This window comes from Ictidomys tridecemlineatus, chromosome 1 (genome assembly GCF_052094955.1).
Source record: "Ictidomys tridecemlineatus isolate mIctTri1 chromosome 1, mIctTri1.hap1, whole genome shotgun sequence".
In the NCBI taxonomy this organism is placed as follows: domain Eukaryota; kingdom Metazoa; phylum Chordata; class Mammalia; order Rodentia; family Sciuridae; genus Ictidomys; species Ictidomys tridecemlineatus.
Window position 1 is genome coordinate 65,904,777 of NC_135477.1, and position 20,754 is coordinate 65,925,530.

At 30.9% G+C, this 20,754-nt stretch overlaps 1 protein-coding gene across 4 annotated transcripts in view; it reads left to right on the top strand.

Moving 5' to 3' along the window:
• The window catches only part of Pcdh15 (protocadherin related 15), a 1,597,439-nt gene that overhangs the window by 1,546,763 nt on the left and 29,922 nt on the right, over window positions 1–20,754 (top strand). For all 4 annotated transcript variants that reach the window (XM_078041965.1, XM_078041960.1, XM_078041968.1 and 1 more), the window contains 2 exons: window positions 431–519; window positions 20,189–20,365. In XM_078041965.1, coding sequence (XP_077898091.1) covers window positions 431–519; window positions 20,189–20,365 — 266 coding nt within the window. The remainder of the gene's footprint in view (window positions 1–430; window positions 520–20,188; window positions 20,366–20,754) is intronic.

Genomic DNA, 20,754 nt, shown 5'->3' on the forward strand with positions numbered 1-20,754 from the left:
CAGTCTTCAGACCTGATGTATTAGGCTAAAAAATGGTTATAAATGTTTTTAATTGTTTGCAAAAATTTTTTCATAACCGTTTGCATTTTTTCTCTTCATTGAAATATTCAGCAAATCTGAATTTTCTTTCTAAATAGTAATATTCAGTAGAATTAAATGGTAGCAGAGCTCTTCAAAGGAATTGTGTGTACTCTGATTTGCAACACTTGCAATTCTCCCCATAATCTTGTGGCTACTTCACATTTAATTTAATTAAGTGACTGTTGTAACTATGACTCTGACTCCCTGATAAGGTATCTATGTGCAACATAGATGGTAAAGAAGTTGGACCCTATATAAAAAGTAGATGGCAACATAAAATTATTCTCTCTATAGATTGTGTTGAATTTTTGAGTAAAAATAAATGAGTTATTTTTCTTCTGTTTTTCAGGTCTCTGTGGTCAATCAGCTGGATATGCAAGTCATTGTTTCCAATGTGCCACCTACTTTAGTGGAAAAAAAGATAGAAGATCTTACAGAGTAATGGATTTTGTTTACTTATATATTTATTTTCATATGACTGATTTTAATTTTATTAAGTCATTTTAATCATTATGATATTCAGATTAAAGCTATCTTTTAAAAGAGTTTCTTCATGATAAGTTAGATTACTATTTTCTCTATAGAGCTACATTGGAAATATGAAAATATTTTGATACTACCTTCAGGGATCAATAAAAGGTTTGAGAAGATTTTATTATTCTGAATGCTTTGATTGATACAGCAACAAAACTTCAAAACACTGCAAATTGCTAATATTTTGGCAATTACATCCATAGTTTAATGTATGCTTCATTTGCAGTCCTAGATTATATAAAAAATAAAATGTATTATGTTAGCAATCCAGCTAGTCCAGAAAATGTTAGTTTTAAAAATAGTGTGTCTCAGTTTCTAGAGATTATTCTATAAAACCATATTAAAACTAATTTTGAACAATATGTCTTCTTAGTTATATAAAACATGTAGCATGTTCTTATTCTTTGTTAACATTGGACATTACATGGTCAAATATGTTGTTGACTCAGTTATAGTTTCCATTATTTATTAGGCTGCTATTCTCTAATTTTATACTATCATACAGTATTAAAATATCTTCACTATTTCATTCTAAACTATCCTAACATATTTTGTAATTATAATATCTTGTATTTATTTGTGTGTTTGTGTGTGTGTTCTGCGCTTTCATATGGAATCCTTTTTAAACTCTAACCCTTTATTCTGTTTTATTTGTCTTCAAAGCATTATCTAATATTTTGGCAAATATGTCATTTTCCCACTAGAATATAATCTTTATGTAGGTAGGAAATTTATTTTTATTGCTCTAACTGTAGTTATATATTAGGAACTTGATACTTCTATTCAATGAGTGTCTTGTGCACAAAAAATCATGATGCCTTTTCTTTATATTTAATTAAACTGAAATAGAAAATACAAAACAAAAGTACAGTTTTGTAGAGATTTGTAAGACATGATGACCCTATTGGATATGGTGGATGTGATCATATGAAGAAGAAAAAAATTGTTTTACAACTTCAGATAAATGTATGATTGCAAAAGGAGCTTGAACTTCATATGACTGGTTTGTAACACAGACTATAACAACTGATTGTTTCAGACCTAAGTTTCACCTTTGGTCAATAAGAACTAATAAAGCCTATAAGATTGTTGAGAACTAAATTATATACCTTTACAATGAATCTTATGAATATACAATGAATGTTAAACTTTTTACATAAAGAGAATTTTATTTAAAGGACAGTTCAACTTTACATAGAATGATATCATGTTTTTGAACATTTTTAAAAAAGAACTTAACTCTATAATGAATGACAGTTTATGAATTCAAAAGTACATATGAGATTCTATTGTAAATGGGCAAGATAGTTAATACTTGTGGCTATACTTTCTTATCTTGAAAACTGGAATAAAGACATCTATCTTTTGATAATTTTCTTTTTAATACTGGTGATGAAACCCCAGGACTTTGCACACACTAAGCAAGTACTCTGCACTGAGGTACACCCGCAGCTCTCTTTTAATAATCTTGAAAGTATTAAATATGTCTTTTCCAGTATATTAAACAAAAAGACACATATTTGCTTCATTCCTTTTCTCATTGTGCTAAAATTTCACAGAATAAATTTTATCATTTTAGCGATTTTTAAATTTATAACTTTTTATTGTTAAAATTTTATACATTGCTCTTAAACAGATTTCCAGAATGTTTTTATCTTGTGGAACTGAAAATCTATACACATTAAGTAACAAATCTCCCTCTCCCGTTATCCCATCATTTTACTTTCTAAATATATAAATTTTATTACTTTAAATATATCATGTAAATAGAATAATACAATCTCTCCTTTTGTAATTGGCTTATTTCACTTAATGTAATAGCATCAATATTCATCCATGGTGTATTATGTCAGTTCTAGTCCTATTTTAAGGCTAAATTTTATTCTATTGTATGTGCCTACTATATTTTGTTTATCCATTCACCCCTTGAAAAACATTTGGGTTCCTTCTACTTCATGGGTATTGTGAATACTGCTTCTATGAACATAGGTATACAAATATCTTGTATAGACCTTGATTTCATGTTTCTGTATATATGCCCACAGGTGAAATTTTTGGAATATATTGGAGTTCTAATTCATTAATAGTTTTAAAGAACATAATACTGTTCTATAATATATGTATCATTTTACACCAAAAGTACACAAAGCTTTGTACTACTTCACATTCCTATCAAAGATTTCTCTTTTTCTTTTAATTTTGTTGATAGTAACCATCATAAAGGGTTCAAGGTCATACATTGTTGTGTTTTTCATTTGAATATTTCTGGTGAGTAATAAAATTGAGCATATTTTTGTATGCAATTAGCTGTTTGTATGTAATCTTTGAATCAATGTCTGAGTTGTTTGACTATTTTCACAGGAGTTATTTGAATTTTTTGTAGTTAAGCTGGGGAAGGAAATTCTTCATATATTCTGATATAAACTCCTCACCAGACATCGGATTTGCAGCTTTTTGTGTGGTTCCATAGGTTACCTTTTTGCTTTGTTGGTTGGGTCCTATAATAAACACAAGATTTTAAATTTGATGTCATCCCATTTGTCTGTTGTTGCTTTTGTGGACTATGGTATTGGCATCCCATTCAACAAATCATTACCAAATGTAATAGTATGTAACTATACTTATATGTTCTTTACTGGGGTTTTATAGCTTTAGGTCTTACTTGTAGGTCTTTAATCTATTTAAAGTTAGTTTTTATATATGGTATATTCTATTATATGTAGATACTCAGTTTTTCTACCACCAATTGTTAAAGGGATGGTCCTTTCCATTCCTGATTCCTCTTTGTAGATTTTAAAAATATTTTTGTTGTTGTTTTTTAGTTGTAGTTGGACACAATACCTTTATTTATTTATTTATTTAATGTGGTGCTCTGAATGTACTAGGTAAGCATTCTATCACTGAGCCACAACTCTAGCCTCTGATTTTAGATTTTTCTCAGGAAGGAATATATTGACCACTTTTTTTTTTATTGTTGGTCGTTCAAAACATTACATAGTTCTTAATACATCATATTTCACAGTTTGATTCAAGCGGGTTATGAACTCCCAACTTTACCCCGTATACAGATTGCTGTATCACATCAGTTACCCTTCCATTGATTGACATATTGCCTTTTTAGTGTCTGATGTATTCTGCTGTCTGTCCTATTCTCTACTATCACCCCTCCCCTCCCCTCCCCTCCCCTTTTCTCTCTCTACCCCTTCTACTGTAAATCATTTCTTCCATTTGTATTATCTTGTCTTACCCCTCCTTTCCTCTTATATATCATTTTGTATAACCCTGAGGATTGCCTTCCATTTCCATGCGATTTCCCTTCTCACTCCCTTTCCCTCCCCCCTCTCATCCCTGTTTAATGTAAATCTTCTTCTCAAGCTCTTCGTCCCTACCCTGTCCTTGTTTACTCCCCTTATATCAAAGGGGTCATTTGGTATTTGTTTTTTAAAGATTGACTAGCTTCACTTAGCATAATCTGCTCTAATGCCATCCATTTCCCTCCAAATTCTATGATTTTGTCATTTTTTAATGCAGAGTAATACTCCATTGTGTATAAATGCCACATTTTTTTTTATCCATTCATCTATTGAAGGGCATCTAGGCTGATTCCACAATCTTGCTATCGTGAATTGTGCTGCTATGAACATTGATGTAGCAGTGTCCCTGTAGCATGCTCTTATTAGGTCTTTAGGGAATAGACCGAGAAGGGGAATAGCTGGTTCAAATGGTGGTTCCATTCCCAGCTTTCCAAGAAATCTCCATACTGCTTTCCAAATTGGCTGCACCAATTTGCAATCCCACCAGCAATGAACAAGAGTGCCCTTTTCCCCGCATCCTCTCCAGCACTTATTGTTGTATTGACCACTTTTTGAAAGTTACCTTAGTTGATGAAAACAGTAGAACTTTTAGACCTGATTAAGCAGTGTGAATCCCTACATGTTCATCCTATCAGTACTAAAGAGTAATAAAATATAAACATAAACCATGTAGACCACAGAGTGCCAATTAGTTTAATTAAATATAAAAATTTATTGTTCCAGTGACCAGACTAATTAACATGTTCATTCCCTGTGGACATTCATAGATGACAAGTCATTTCATCATCAAAGCCACTTTCTGTATTTCCCATGAGACATTCCTGTTATAAATGAAGTGGACATTTTGAATTCCATGAGATTATCACTTTTATTTTTTTCCTTTAGGTAGACCCATATTTAAGGCCAAAACATAATCCAAAGTTTCCTTGGAAAGTCTAAAATTATGATGAATCAGGAAACTTGATGAAAGGAAAACTTAATAACCTTATATCCACTTTGTGATGAAAAAGTTTTTGCAAACAAGACTACTACAGTTTGATAGCTAACAGCATAGCACCTGGAAACTAGAATGCTTAGAGTAAATCTTGGCTGCTATAATGGTGATAATGATTAGTTCCACATTTCCCCAAATGGGCTTAAATTGTTTCAATACATTTTAAAATCATTTTAATTATGTCATGCTTAAACAACTGGTCAAATCCCGTTGGTAATAAAACATCTTTTTTTTTTTTTTTTTTTTTTAGTTGTTGTTTTTGTACTGGGGCTTGAACCCAGGAATTCTTTACCACTGAGCTATATCCTTAGCCTTTTTATAAATATATTTGCGTTTTTTAATATTTATTTTTTGGTGTAGATGGACACAACACAATGCCTTTTTATTTATATGTGGTGCTGAGGATCGAACCCCAGTCCAGCCCATGATAGGGGAGCGCTCTACCACTGACCCAGGATCCCAGCGCTCCTCAGCCTTTTTTATCTCTTATTTTGAGACAGGGTTTCACTAAATTGCTGAGACTGACATTGAATTTGCAATCCTCTTGCCTCAGCTTTTAAGTCACTGGGATTATAGGTGTGCATCACAATGCCTGGTGAAACATCTATTTTTAATTAGATTAATGCATTCAACAAATTTCAGTGTAAGTATGTTATCCTAGTCTTCCTACAGATGGCCTTACACATCTGCAGTGTCTCAGGTTGATCTTAGAATTTATCTGTTTGGAACTTTGTGTTTTTCTTACTTAAACGTTCTTGAGATTAAGGCATAGAGGTAACAGCTAGGAGGATAAGAGTAGGAACAATTTAACATCAACAAATACTTAAAAATAAGCATACATAGAAAAAACTAAAATGTATTTTTATTTCTTGACTTCTTCATTTCTTCTTATTCTTCACTATAAACCCCAAATTAATAAACTTAATAATAATTAATAATGATTGGGGTTCTAAAACTTAAATCCTAAGATTATATAAAAAATATTTTGGAAATTCTATACAAATTGGAAGCAGTAATTTAGGTCTCAGAGTTGCTCCAGTGCTTCTCTTACTTACTAAATACAATATGAAAATTCAATTTTAGTAGGACTTTATTGAAGCAGTTATTGATTTAATGTGCAAGAGTCTCATCTCCATGAAATATTTATAGAGCACCTAAAATGTGTCTGTGTAATCAATTTATAGTTCCTGGAATTAAAGTTACAAAACATACTTTGGAAATCTAGCCAAAACACATATTTCTAGGATAAGAATTCAGATGTCTTTTGACAAGCAAATCCATGAAACAGTAAATGATAAATTTCATTACTTACATTTTCTTAAATCAGTATAATAAAGACTTGGTCTTGAAGAGAAAGGTTAAATTCTGTTTGAGTTAGAAGGAGTTATGCTTAAGCTACACCCCACTAATGATTAGCTAAGAAATCACGGATAATAAATTGAACTCTTTAATGTGCTAATATCCATAACATAAAGCTAGTGATTTACTCATTAAAAAGTTAGTTACGAGTTGTAAGCACTCAGATAAACCAGAAAACAACGATTACATGAAGTTTATTTTCTCTTGAAAGGAAACAGTGAATAAAATAGCATATTAATAAGCTAATATATATTATGATATTAGGTACTTCAATTCCAACAAACACAAGTAAATATAACTTGCAAATGTAAAATTGTGGCAGGTAGGTTATACTAATTTAAGGAAGGTAGTTAAGGAAAGCCTATTTGATAAGATTAAATCTGAAGAGATAACTGAATAAACTAAGGTAGAAAACCATATGACTATGCAATTAAATTCAAATAACCACAAAGAAAGAGGGAACTGCAGATATAAAAACTCAGGTAGAGTATGCTCAGCAAATCAAAATACAGATAAGAAAGTAGAAAATAAGTTATATGGAACCTCATAGGTCACTTGAAGACTTCAAATTCAGCTTAATATGGAGAGTCCTTGTCTGTCCAATATGGTAACCACAGCCACCTTAAGAGTTTCTTAAGTTGAATAGCTTGTCCTATAAGCTGTGTTTTCTAAGTAAGTTACCAGAAACATGCAAATTTTCTCTAAGTTAACTTATCACATAGATAGTTGAAAGAAATGATCAGTAGAAAATTATTACGAATGGTCTAACTTTTTCTGGAAGTCAGTCATATTTTTATTGAAGGATTTTAAGCATAATATATTGAAATGCTTATATTTTATGGAAGTCAGTCATATTTTTATTGAAGGATTTTAAGCATAATATATTGAAATGCTTATATTTTATTTTTATAAAACTTCTACCATTATTTTTCCTTTGCTCTTTTTCTGTACTATTTCCTTTTTATTTATTTGCTTGTTTTGTTTTATTGGTTCTTTTTATTTATACATAACATTAGGGCTCACTTTGATATAATTATACAAGCATGGAGTATTTGCTCTAATTCAGTTTCCAGTATTTCATCTTTTCCTCCCCTCTTTCCTCCCCCTGTTCCCTTACTTCTACTCTATTGATCAATAAATGGCCTAATTTTTATCAAATAATGGAATATAGCCATTTTGATAGTACAATTTGTGAAAAAAATATTTTCTGAAATATGAATGAAATAATTATAAAATATATTAAAGCCAATCATAAAAGTAGAACACAAATTCTAATATAGTAATGAAATCCTGTATTTTAATATACAAGGTAAAATTCTCTATTCTTTTTTTTAAAGATGAATGCAATTTGATTTTAGCTAAGCCCTTGGTAATTCTTCAGCACAAAGGTAATTGATTTTTTATTTTCCTGAAATATTTAGCTTTTAGTTTTATTTTGGTAGAGAAGGAAAAGTAATCTCTTCTTGCAAGAAGAAAGACTTTTAATTCATTATAAGAAACACTAATTATTTTTAGAATAAAAGATAGCCCACTATCCAATTATATTTTAAATATATGTTTTTATATAAATAATCATGCAAATTGAAGTAGTATATTTTAGGGTGGTACTGGGAATTAAATCTAGGCCTCACATATGCTAATCATGCACTCTACCACTGAGCTATATCCCCAGCCCTGCAGTAGTATCTTTAATGCTTAAATCTTTGAGATGTCAAAAATTGTACAGATTTAATGTCTATATAGTATTCAGTATCATATGAAAGTATTCTTAATTATGTATGATCCTTTATTATTGAACTAACAGCATCAATGAAAGGAGGCTTCAATAAGGGTGTTCTGTACATTTCACTTCTAGTAGTTGTTTTTGAGAGTTAAAAGTTTTTAATTTAACATAAATAAATTATTTATATTAAAGATTAGTCATCTGTTAAAAATGGCTGAAAATTATAATAATAATTAATAAATATTATATGTTATATACATTAAGACAAATTCTTTTTTATTTTGTGTCACTTGCATTTTCCAAGTTTGTCCATATTTTCCTATAAGTGAAGTAACCAAAGCAAATGACTCATCAAATAGTTTTCCAAAGATTCTTTTGTATGTTTATTTAGTAAAGAGTCATGTAAACTGTCCTATTTGTTTCAGTTAGTTTCTTATTTTGATGTCCAACATAGTCATTGTCCATTAATTAACAAATTTTTGAGTATTTATAATTAAAACCATACTGGTTTATGTTGGGAGAAACAAAGTATAGAAGAATAATAAATCAGTTTTCTCAACTAATATGTCCTATCTGAAGATATGATATTAAAAAAATTAAAATCATATTTGAGCTGTTTTCCCAAGCTTTTTAAATAACATAAAAATGTAATAGATTAAAATAAAGGATGAGGCTTCACTGGCATATATAGATGGTATATTCTGTAAGCATTACTATTATTTCTACTCTATATTTTTCATTTTTTATTCAAAATTTGGACACAGTAACAGGTAAAAAATAAAAAAATAAACAAAATATTTCCTATAATTAAATCAAGAACCCTCTGTTTTTGCCCTTAATTCTAAAAAAATTAAAATCTTTGAACAATTGCTGTTATTTTCAATAAAAGATAAGGAGAATTTTACTAGGTTGAATATATTTATATTATAGAATATAAATAATGTTTTAATAGAAAATCCAATTAAAACATTATTTTTTTAGTTTTAAGTAAAATGAAGATATTCTTGCATTATCCACATTTGCCCTGTAAAAATAGTTATTAGCATAGAAAAATTAACAAATAGTAAAGAGAATATTTTAAGGAAACAATAAGATTGAAGGCTAGATTGAGATAGATTGAGAAAAATAAATAACATAAATAACACTTGAAGGTGTAAATATGTTGACTCTGATATTTTCAATTTAACTGTGGATTTGCAATTGATATTTTAAAAGAATTTAGAAATTATCTTACTAATTGACAAAAGAAATTATACAGAAATATTTTTTCTGTGACTTGAGGGGAAGTGGTTATTAATATTCTGTAAGAAAAATTTAATCATAAAACAATGAAAAAGACCTATTCTAGCTCTCTATTATACTTGTCTTTAATAAAAAATCTGGAAATTATAGAGAGAAGCAGAAATATATAGAGTGAGTAAACTTAACTAACATTTATCTGTTTTATGGTCTTCATATATCACATCATTCAATTCAGGTTAGTTTCCAGAGCTTTGTCTCTCACCAAATAGAAAATAATTGGAAATCACAATATGAAAATAGGGCATTCGTATATATTGTTTTATTACAACATTTAAAATAACAGTTGTTTTATAGAGATTTCCAAAAAACACAGTGGGTTCTTTAATTCTTTTGAAACTATCTCTCTCTCTCTCTCTCTCTCTCTCTCTCTCTCTCTCTCTCTCTCATTTTCTATTTTTCTCCATGTTTTAAATGAAATGAGTAATACAGCATTATATTGTTTTTATAATCCATAAGTTTGCCCAATAGAACATCTCATTAGTTTACAATTCAATCAAGATACAGTATAATGTATCAGCAAAAGTCAATCATATCACCCCTCTCCCTCTTTTTGAGGTGCTGGAAATTGAACCCAGGGCCTCACACATTCTGAGAGAGTGGTCTGCCACTGAGCTGTTCCTCAAGGTGCTTATCCTCTATTTTCTTAATCATGTCTATGATTCTTCTCTTAACTTTCTTCAATTTATTCACAATTTACCTCAGACAATGCTGCTCTTTTTTAATGTGAGAAATAAATTCAACCACGTTTATATAAGAAAATTTTATTTGTATTGTTAATTTGATAAATGTATTTTAGTTGTTTTCATTTATGTCTCATGCATTTGAGGCTAAATTTAATTCTACTTAATATTCTACCTTATTCCAAAGAGAATTTAAGTAGCTTACAATGATTCAAGCAGTAAAACAAGATAAAATACATTGAAAATGAGTTCACAAAAATAAAGCAAACACAAAAGACGGAAATTAAAGCAAGCAGGCCTAATCAAAGCGGTCACAAACTTGCCTTTCACCTTATCTAGACAAAAGTGAAAGACACAAGCAAACACACACACACACAGAAAAGAATAGAATCATTTGCAAAGGTAACAAAACAATACCATTTTTGGTAGAAAATCAGAATTATTTCTGAGTCTGATTTCAAATTAAGAGAAAATAGTGTTATCATATGGGTTAGGGTAGGGGGGTTGACCATAGAATGTAATGAACCAAATGCTAAGGACTATGGGTAGTAGTAATTGGGTTATAATCTGAGGAAAGTCCCTATAGGTTTATAATAATGTAGCAAAGAAGTTAGGAATACAGTAAACCTGTATTGTGTATTCCTCCAGCAGTCCCCAGTGACTTGATTCTTTTAGGAAGGCTTTTGAAAAATATTGACAAGTTCCTAGAGTAGAGATAGATAGATATTGCTACTAAAATATAAACCATTTACTTCAGCAACAAAAGTCTAAGCATTAGAGTTTACAATCATGGAACCTTAAAAATTCCTATAGCTAACACAAATGTAACACAGCACTCTATTTGTTGGGTTATGTGTATTTAGTAGGTGTTTTCTAATTAACTCCTTCTACACACTCTTTAAGTTATGTGTGGGTAGTGTTCTCATTCTGCAGAGGTATGCCCTAAAACTGAGAGATTGTGTAATTTCTAGAAACACGCAGATAGATAAAAGTGGAAGCTAATTTAATGTGTATCTATAGTCCAGCAGTAAACTGGGTTCTCTTTGCTGCATTAATTGTCAGGAGGTAAATCTGATTTAAAATTTAACCTATTTTTCTTTAGAGTGAACTGACCATGCAAAGTCATAAATTCTCATAAAAATGATACTTTCACTTTATTTTTCATTAGTACTGATGGGTAATTTAGAATATGGATGTTATAATAATTTTAGGGTAAAAAAATGAAAGTTAAATCAACCATAAGTAAATATCTGTCTCAGCTATGCAATTATTTCAATTAAGACCTTACACTTTCATTTTGTATAATGCAATATATGACTGAATCCAATTGAAGATGCATGTATATATGAAACTGATTAAGTTGATGCTGTAAATTTAAATTCAGGGATAGGTACCTAAAATAACTTGGTTCAAGAACAAGAGAGCCAGTTTTTATTCAAAACCTTAGTTCTGATTTTAAAACAGATTTTCTCATAGTAAAAAAAAGTTAACATGTTTTTCAAAGTTTATTCTAAAAAGCTGCTTAAACTTTTATATTTTATATGATTTAGAATATGGTAGCACACTAAATATGTTCCCATAACAAAGCTTATATTATCTATACTGACATAGTTCCTTAGAAGTTTTCAGTTTTAAAATGCTTCTAAATAGTATATAATTATATAAATGTTCTGTGTATGTTGTAGATCTTTTAAATCATAGTGTAATGATGAAACTCTAAATTAAAATTTGATTTTTATTCAATAATTATTGCAATTATTCTAATTATTTTGCTAGTTTTTCACTTCTTAGGAGATCAAGTAAAGCTACTTCTTTTGTTCTGAGGGAGTTTGCCATACTTGGACACTATTCTGTAATATATTTGACTATAGTATTTGTCTTTTAAATAGATAAGTTGCTATCAACAATGTAAATTCAGGGCAATTATTTTGGTGGTCAGCCACCTTTAATTTATTCTTTTATAGTAAATATAATGGTTATGTTGTCATTTATTTTGTTTCTACCTGAATCTACATAATACTTAAATAACCTAGATAAGTAGTAGACTACACAGTCCACACTACTGTATTTTTCTCTGTGCCTGCTGATGAAAAGGTAATATTGTTGAATTCTTACTATATTGAACAAATTCACTTATTTTAAAAGTATATATACCATAGTCTCTTCCTGTATGTGCATAAAAGAAAAGCAGTAGAACTAAGAAAAAAAGTCCTGTGTACCCCACACTGGATAATTAATGGTATCAAACAACTAGCAAAGCTTACACAAAATTTTTCAAGTCAAGATAACTTTGCGATTGTTCATTGCTACAGTCCTACCACATAGACCAGTACCTTATAAAAAGTGGGTATCATATTTTATATATGATATATATATATATATATATATATATATATATATATATAATAAACAATGAATAAGGCTAAATGACATTGTTCCTGATTTGAACTTTTTTATTTCTAGGTATTTTCCACACTCAACTGTTTTTCACATATCCAATTTTTTTTTTGGGGGGGGTATTAAGGGTTGAACCCATGGGTATTAAACCACTGAGGTATGTACAAAGTCCTTTTTTTTTTTTAATTTCGAGACAGAGTATCACCAAATTGTCAAGTCTAGCTTTGAACTTGCAGTGCTCCTGCCTCAGCTTCCCAAGTCTCTGGGATTACAGGCATGCACAACTGTGCCTGGCTTTTCCAAACATATTTTTAAGAGTGATATTTCCAACATGCTCTTTCTTTCACATGGAATTCATTTCATTGAATGTATTCTACCCATTGTGCAATGGAAGACTTCTTCTTCAAAAACTTTTTCAAATATTAAATGCTCTTTTCTTCCATTTCAAAGCTCCCATTGCCTAGAACATTTTATTACATACAATTTTTCAACTTACCTTGTCCAGACTTTGAATATCTCATGTTTTTGGTACACTATTATTTTCTAATATCAGTAGGTCATTTTTACTGAATTTTTAAAGATTTTTTTTTGTTGTTTTAGAGCAATTTTTCATTCATAATAAAATTAAGAGGAAAATACAGAGATTTCCCCTATGTCTCATGCCCCACACATGCATACCCTTCTTTATTATTAACATCTTCCCATCACAGCAATACATTTGTGACAGTTGAACCTGTATAACACATAATCATTCAAGTGTCATAGTTCAAATTAGGTTCTTACTTGGTACTCTATGTTATCTGGATTTATACAATGTATATGACATATGCCCCCTTAAAATATTACACAGTATTTTCACTGCCTTAAAAATTCTCTGTGCTCCATCTATTCATCCTTCTTCAACACAATCCCTAGCAAGTACTCAACTTTTTAATTTATTCTTAGTTTTGTCTTTTGTAAGATGCACATAATTTTCTCTTTGTATTTGGTGGGTCCAACCAATAGCAGATCAAAACTAAAACCAAAATATTCTTTACTGGATAAGTATAGACTTTCTTCTTGTTTACTCCCTAAACAATGTAGCAAAATAAATATTTACATGGGCTTTACCTTATATTATATATCATAAACAATCCTGATATATTTCAAAGTATATAGGAAGGTATTGATAAGCTGTGTGGAAAGAGTAGGTCATTTTCTACAGCAGTATAGAACATTCAGAGGTTTTGAAGTTCACAGGCATCCTGGAACCAATCCCCCATGGAAACTGAGGGAAAATTATAGTTGGAAATATGCAGTATGGAGCCTTCTCAAGTTTGCTTCTTTCACTTAGTAATTGTTTAGATTGCTCCACATTTTTAGTGATGGATTACTCATTCCTTTTAGCACTGAATAACATTCTACTGACTGGATGTTCCACAGTTTGTCATTCACCTACTGAAGGATTATTTGTTGCTTCCAAGTTTGGGCAGTTTTGATGCAAGGCAAATCAAATAAACAATTTTCTATCAAATTATGTAGTAATCATTGCATCTTTAAGCATAAGGCAAAATGTGTGATCATTAGAATCACAAAGACAGATTGAACTAGAGACCAGGACAAACATACACATATTACTGCCGTGAAACAATTAAAAAATAATTTATGCTTTGGTATTTCTATATTTTAAAATGTATAATGTTAGTTCCAATGTACAATAAGTTCAGACTCACTTTAACAAAATGACATGTATTGGAAGACTGTTGGTAGTTCAATTCACTAAGAGAATTGAAAGAAGTGGAAAACGTTTAATAACAAGGGAAACTCTAAAGGCTAGAGAAGCAAGAACTGTAAGAATAGTTTATAGGCAATGTCCATGTGGTGAAGACATATCTTACATGGACAAATTTCAATTATAGAAAACTCTTCTCTTTGATTCTAGAACCAAGTTTGAAAGAATGAATGACATGGTTTGGGTCACATGTAGTCTGTTTTGACCTGGAGCTAGGGGACTACAAGATTCCTGATTTATATCTTGCTAGGTGTGACTGTTGGAGACAAGGTTAATTGCTCAAATCAAAATCAGGCTGTTTTCAGGGAAAGAATATAAATGCCAGTCAGACAAGAAATAATGTCTTCTTTTTGGCTTTAATGAACATTATATGCAATTCCTATGTCATAGATAGCACAGTCTTAAGCATATTTTGTGTATGTGTGTGATAGAAGTAACTGATTTAAGCAGCCTGTGACTCTATCTTCCCATGAGTCACAGTACATAGGATGGCATTTCATTAACAGGGAACAAAAATCTTCAGTTGGTTAGGGTTTGTTTGTTACTGCTATTTTTAGTGGCAGAGAAAGAAATGGTTTAGACATTATTTATTATTTTACAGTTTGCTTGAACAGTTTTTAATTATAATTAAGTAGTGTTGACCAGATTTCACACAAATTAACTGAAAGAAATGTGACAAATACAAGCAGAGATTTGGGGACTTCTTGGCTGGCTCACACTGCATTTTAGTCTGCTCAGACTGCCATGACAGTGTTACAGACTAGGTGTCTTTAACAGCAGAGATTTATTTTCTCACAGTTCTAGAGATCTGTGGAAGTCCAAGATCAAGGTGCCAATAGGGTGAATGTCTGGTGAGGGCTCTCCCTTTTGGTTGAAGACAGATGCTTCTCACTGTACTCCTTTGGAGGGAGAAGGGAGCTTCCTGGTGTCTCTTCTTCTAAAGACATTAGATCAAGGCTCCACCCTTAGGACCTCATTAACCTTATTGTTTCTCTGGAGAGCTCATATCCAAATACAGCCACAGTGGAAAATTAGGACCTTGATATGTAAAGTTTAGACAGATGCAAACATGAAGTCCATAACACATTGGAACAGTAAGGGAATAATAAATATTATTTTGCTTTACATTGAGTTTGCCAAAAATCCATTGTATCTCACATGTCTTAGTTGTTGATACACAGACTTATATAGGAAGAATAAAGAGAAAATTGGAGTAATAATTTCTATAATTGCATTATATGTCAAATAAAGACAAATTTGGATTTAAGCAAGAAGAGATGGTATTCAAAAGGACTATTGTAGGAAAGGTGAAAGAATGTGCTAGTGGAAGGAGGACTGTTGTAATGTTGAATTCTCTGACCAAGAGGTCTGCAAATATCTCAAAGTTTAGAGAGAAAGGGATTTTCTTTTACAGGGAGGAGTAAATGAGGCTAGAAAGAATTGGATGTGGGGAAAGTAAGATGACCATACAGTAAAGTAGATATTAGAGAATGTTTTACCCAGACATCAGCCTATTTTATTAGGGAACTGAAGAAGAGGTTGTATGAGGTGTTGGTGTAATGGGGGATCAGGGTAAGCAGGGGTTAGGGGTCAGCCTAAAGGGATCTAGGAAAGAGAAAATTTAACCCAATAAGTCTACTGAGTCACCAAGTTTTTAAAAAGTTTGGCTAACAAAAAAATGATTTGATTTTATCAATCATTAGTGATAAAACAGTTCACCTAATCACTCATAAAATACAGAATAGAAATGTGTTTGGCTTTCTTATAAATAAACCAGGGACCACCCTGAGTCTTATATAAGTCATGGTAGGAACACTGAATTCTTTGCAGTCAGTGACTTCTCTGAACAAAGAAGGGTAGGAGGACTCTTAATTATCACTGTTTTCAAGGAACACAAGGCACAGGTAACATTTACTAGTTAGCTCTAAGAGGAAATTTTGCCTGAATCCAAGTTTGATATTTTACAGGAAATGTAATTAATAAGCATGCTATTTTTAAAATTATTATTTTATTTTATATATGACAGCAGAATGGATTGCAATTCTCATTACATACATAGAGCACAAGAGATTTTTTATATCTCTAGTTGTATACAAAGTATATTCACATGAATTCATGTCTTCATACATGTACTATGGATAATAATGTCCATCACATTCCACCATCATTTTAACCCCATGACCCGTCTCTTCCCCTCCCACCCCTCTGCCCTATCTAGAGTTCATCTATTTGTCCCATGCTCCCTCTCCCTACCCCAATGTGAATCAGTCTCCTTATATCAGAGAAAACATTCGGCATTTGGTTTTTTGGGATTGGTAACTTCATTTAACATTATCTTTTCTAACTCCATCCATTTACCTGAAAATGCCAGGATTAATTATATATTCTTTGCTTTGTGTCCAGGAAACACTATTCTTTTAGAGATACCAAAATTATGTGTGTTTTTGAGTCAGATAATAAATTACTCAGTAATTATAAAATACAGACCCCATCCCTAGTCCCAACCCCCAAAATAGCCTAGGTTTCTTTGAATTAAGCTTTATAAAACTAAGGGATACTTCCAAAAATAATTATCATGCAAAGTCAATGATAAGGGAGAGAAAAGATATAGAAGAACTTTCTATGTATTTTGGAAATTGCCCTTTCCAGATATTTGGATTGCAAATATTTTCTCTCACTGTGGTGGTGACCTTCTTGTTTTGCTGATTTTTCTTTTGTGCTACATAAATTTTATACCTTGCTGTACTCCCATTTAGATATTTGTGTTTCTGTTGCCTGTGCTTTTGTTATCATACTAAAGAAAGCATCCCCAAAACCAAGGTCAAGACATTTACTTCTATGTGTTTTTCTAGATTTTGTGGTTTCAGACCTTATATTCAATTATTTAAATTCATATTTAGTTACTTTTTGTATAGGGCAACATCCCCTGATCCCTGCCAAAATGGCCATAGGACTTGACTAGACATTTCTCAAAAGAATACATGCAAATGTACAACAGGTATGTGAAAGTGCTCAACATCTCTAATTATCATGAGAATACAAACCAAAACCACAATAAGATATCACCTTACAACTATTAGGATGGATGTTACCAAAAGAGAAAAAAGAAACATTTTGGTAAGGTTGTGGAGAAAATGGAGCAATTACATGCTGAAATATCAGGCCATGTGAGCAAAATGGAAAAAAGAATGGAGGTTCCCCCAAATTAGAAAATATAATTACCATATGATCTAGCACCTCACTTCTAGATATATATCTAAAAGAGCTGAAATCAGGATGTTGAAAAAATATCTACATGCCCACGTTCATTGCAGTGTTATTCACAATAACCTCATTATAGGATCAACAAATGCATCCACAGAAAGATGAGTGGGTAAAATAATGTGATATATACATACAATATATTGAATGAATGTATAAATGAATAAATAAAATCTTCCCACTTAACTCTTACCTGAGTTTTCCTGTAATTTTGTTATATAACTGTATACCCAGCTTAATTGTTTTACATTTTTAAAATTTCTGAACATATAGACTTACATATGGATATTTTTTCCTAAAGAAATTGAAGGAGAGGACATAGAGAATTAAAAGATTTTTTTAAAATTATGACTATATTGTTTTTATTATGTGTACTCTAAGTAATTCAAACTAAATAATAAGAAAAATCACAAAAATGTTTAAGTTATACCACCTGAACCTAAGCATTATTAACATTATGTAAACATCTTCATAGACATCTCTTTTGATTTGTAAACATATTTAAAGAGAGATAATTTGAAATACATTAGATAGAGACTATTTCAAATTATGTCTCTTTAAATATGTTTACATATATTTATATATACATATCCACATAGATATGTATGTATATGTGAAATAAACGCATGCATACATAATGAAATTATATATATGCAATATATGTAATGAAGATAGATGTAGAAAATGCTTAATACATAAATATTATCATAAGATATATTTCATCCCAAAAGTTCCAAGAAAATAATGTTCAGGAAGAAGGCATTATTGCATGTTTTAAATGTTATCATTTATTTTAGACTTCATTGACTTATAATTCTCTGAAATCTTAAAGGAATTAGTACAACAATTTTTCATTCTACAACTAATTTTTTCTTAATGTGATTCTGCAATATTGCACTGAAACACAGTTGAAAATACAGACTTAAGAGAAATGTTTCTTCATTGTAGCACAGCATACAGTTAATCCATACATACATGAGGAATTTCCTCCAATGATATCAAATAATGCCAAAAGGATCTGCAGAAGATATAAATTGTTAAACTAAAGGAATGGGACAGCTAGCCCACATTCTACATTTTTTTTTAAATCATGTACTCACATTTGTTTGATTTTGATTTGTGATTCAGTTGTATCAGTAATATGCTTTACTAATAGTTTTAAAAATTAATTAAATATTTTTAATTAGATTCAAGGAAGAAACCTGTTAATGCAAATACTAGAACCAAATTTCTAGCTACAATCATAATATCAATAATTATAATTTGTGAAACCCTTTCTATCTGGAAAAAATGTATAAAGATTTTTGTAAAATCTTTAGTTTACTGAATGCACACAAAACTTCATATAAGGAATGATGTTTTCATTTTGTATTTAAGGAAACTGAGACTTTAAGTGCTTACAATTATTTGTCTAAGATGATGTCGTTGATGTGTAAAAGGGGAAAACTGAATCCAAGCTTTGTGCTCTTCAATGCTATGTTACTACTGTTTGCATCTTGATTCTTCACAAGAATCTCATCAGAAACAATTCTGTAAGATGAAGAAGGGATGAGTGTGGGATGATGAGAGAAAAGGAGAATGAACAACCTTCAACTGAACTCATCTATAAAATGTGAAAACAAATGGACAGAGCATTTCACTACCATTGGCAGAGTCCCCTGGCATACAATCGCATAGCCATTTCCTCCAAAGTTTAATATCCTGATTGTTCTTGTAATAAGGGCAAGCCAAGCACACGCCAAACTCTTAAGGCAATTTATTTTTAACAGAGCAGAAAGTAGGTCAATTTGATATCTTAAGCAAAAGTTATTTTCAGATGTGTTAGAGGATTTTAGAATATGTTATGTACCCAAGAAAATATTTCACAGTTGGACTCCACAAGGATAATTGAATGTATAGGCAATGTAAACATATTTGTCACATATAGTTAAACACTAAACATTGAAATGTTCATAAATAATTAATGTGCATTCCAGTATTAATCTACAAGAAATTGCCATATGTAGAAAAATAGAAAACAAATATTTATATGGTAGTAAATTGTATTTTCAATTAAAATCAAGTTATACAATTGGAAGAATTGCAATTTTCAGAAAATTACCCATTAGTTAATATTATATCTGCTTTTTCTATTATTATTCTGATATGACATGATATATTTCTTAGCTGATTGTGTTCACCTAAATAGCTTCTGATATTTGCATCAAATATTTTTATCTTAACCTTGTAAACTTACCACGCAAATATGTCAACATTTTCTCATTGCTATAATGCCCTCAGGATCTTTGTACCCTTAAAAAATCATGTATTCTAATCCTATACCTTAGCGTGTAGCTCTTCCAGGTATTTCAGACATAGGTGGGAGGTGTAATTTATGACATTGACTATGTGAGGTCAAGAGTCCAAAGACCCCCTTGGCTCCTTTAAAGCATAGACAGCTTTATTTGTACAACATATCGGCCTTTCCCATGAGCCACATAAAAGCTTAAATGGTATCATAAATTCAAAAATCTAGACTTAAATAGGACATGGTTGATGACCTTTTTCCTACCTTATTTGACTTCCAGCATCACTGGGAGTTAAATGCTCAAAAAAAAAGTCTTTTATTTTGTTGTTGTTCTTTCCTTCAAGGGTTCATGTTCAGTAAACATTAGCAAAAACCAGGCTGCCTTCATTTTTTATTTCCTAAATGTCATTTCAAGTTGAGGGTGATTTTTTTTTCCCCTAGTAAACCCATCGTAATGTCATGTTTTTACTTTGTTTGATTTATAGGATTTTGGATCGCTATGTTCAGGATCAAATTCCTGGTGCCAAGGTGGTGGTAGAATCCATTGGTGCTCGCCGGCATGGGGATGCCTTTTCTTTAGAAGATTACAGCAAATGTGACCTGACTGTCTATGCAATTGATCCCCAAACCAACAGAGCCATTGACAGAAATGAACTTTTTAAGTAAGTATATTTTATTATCATTTTTCATCATCATTCTGGTTATGATAGCACCCTGGGTAATTGTAATTTAATTATAAGTACTTAAAGTTTAAAACACACCAAAATGTTGTTGCAAGTGAAGTGCAAGTAATAAATCACAGAGAAAATCTAGGTTCCTCACCACTAAGTTTTCAAGTCCAAGTATGAGCTACAGTGACTTCAGAATATATGGGTAACAAAGAATCTGTTATATGCAAGAAATAACTCTTTGAGGTCACTTTAGGACTGGGTACATAAACTCAATGGTAGAGTGCTTGCCTAGAGTGTTAGGTAATGGGGTTGATCCTCAGAATACAGAAACGAAGAAGAAAGAAAAAGAAAAGAGAGAGAGAGAGACAGACAGCGCACAT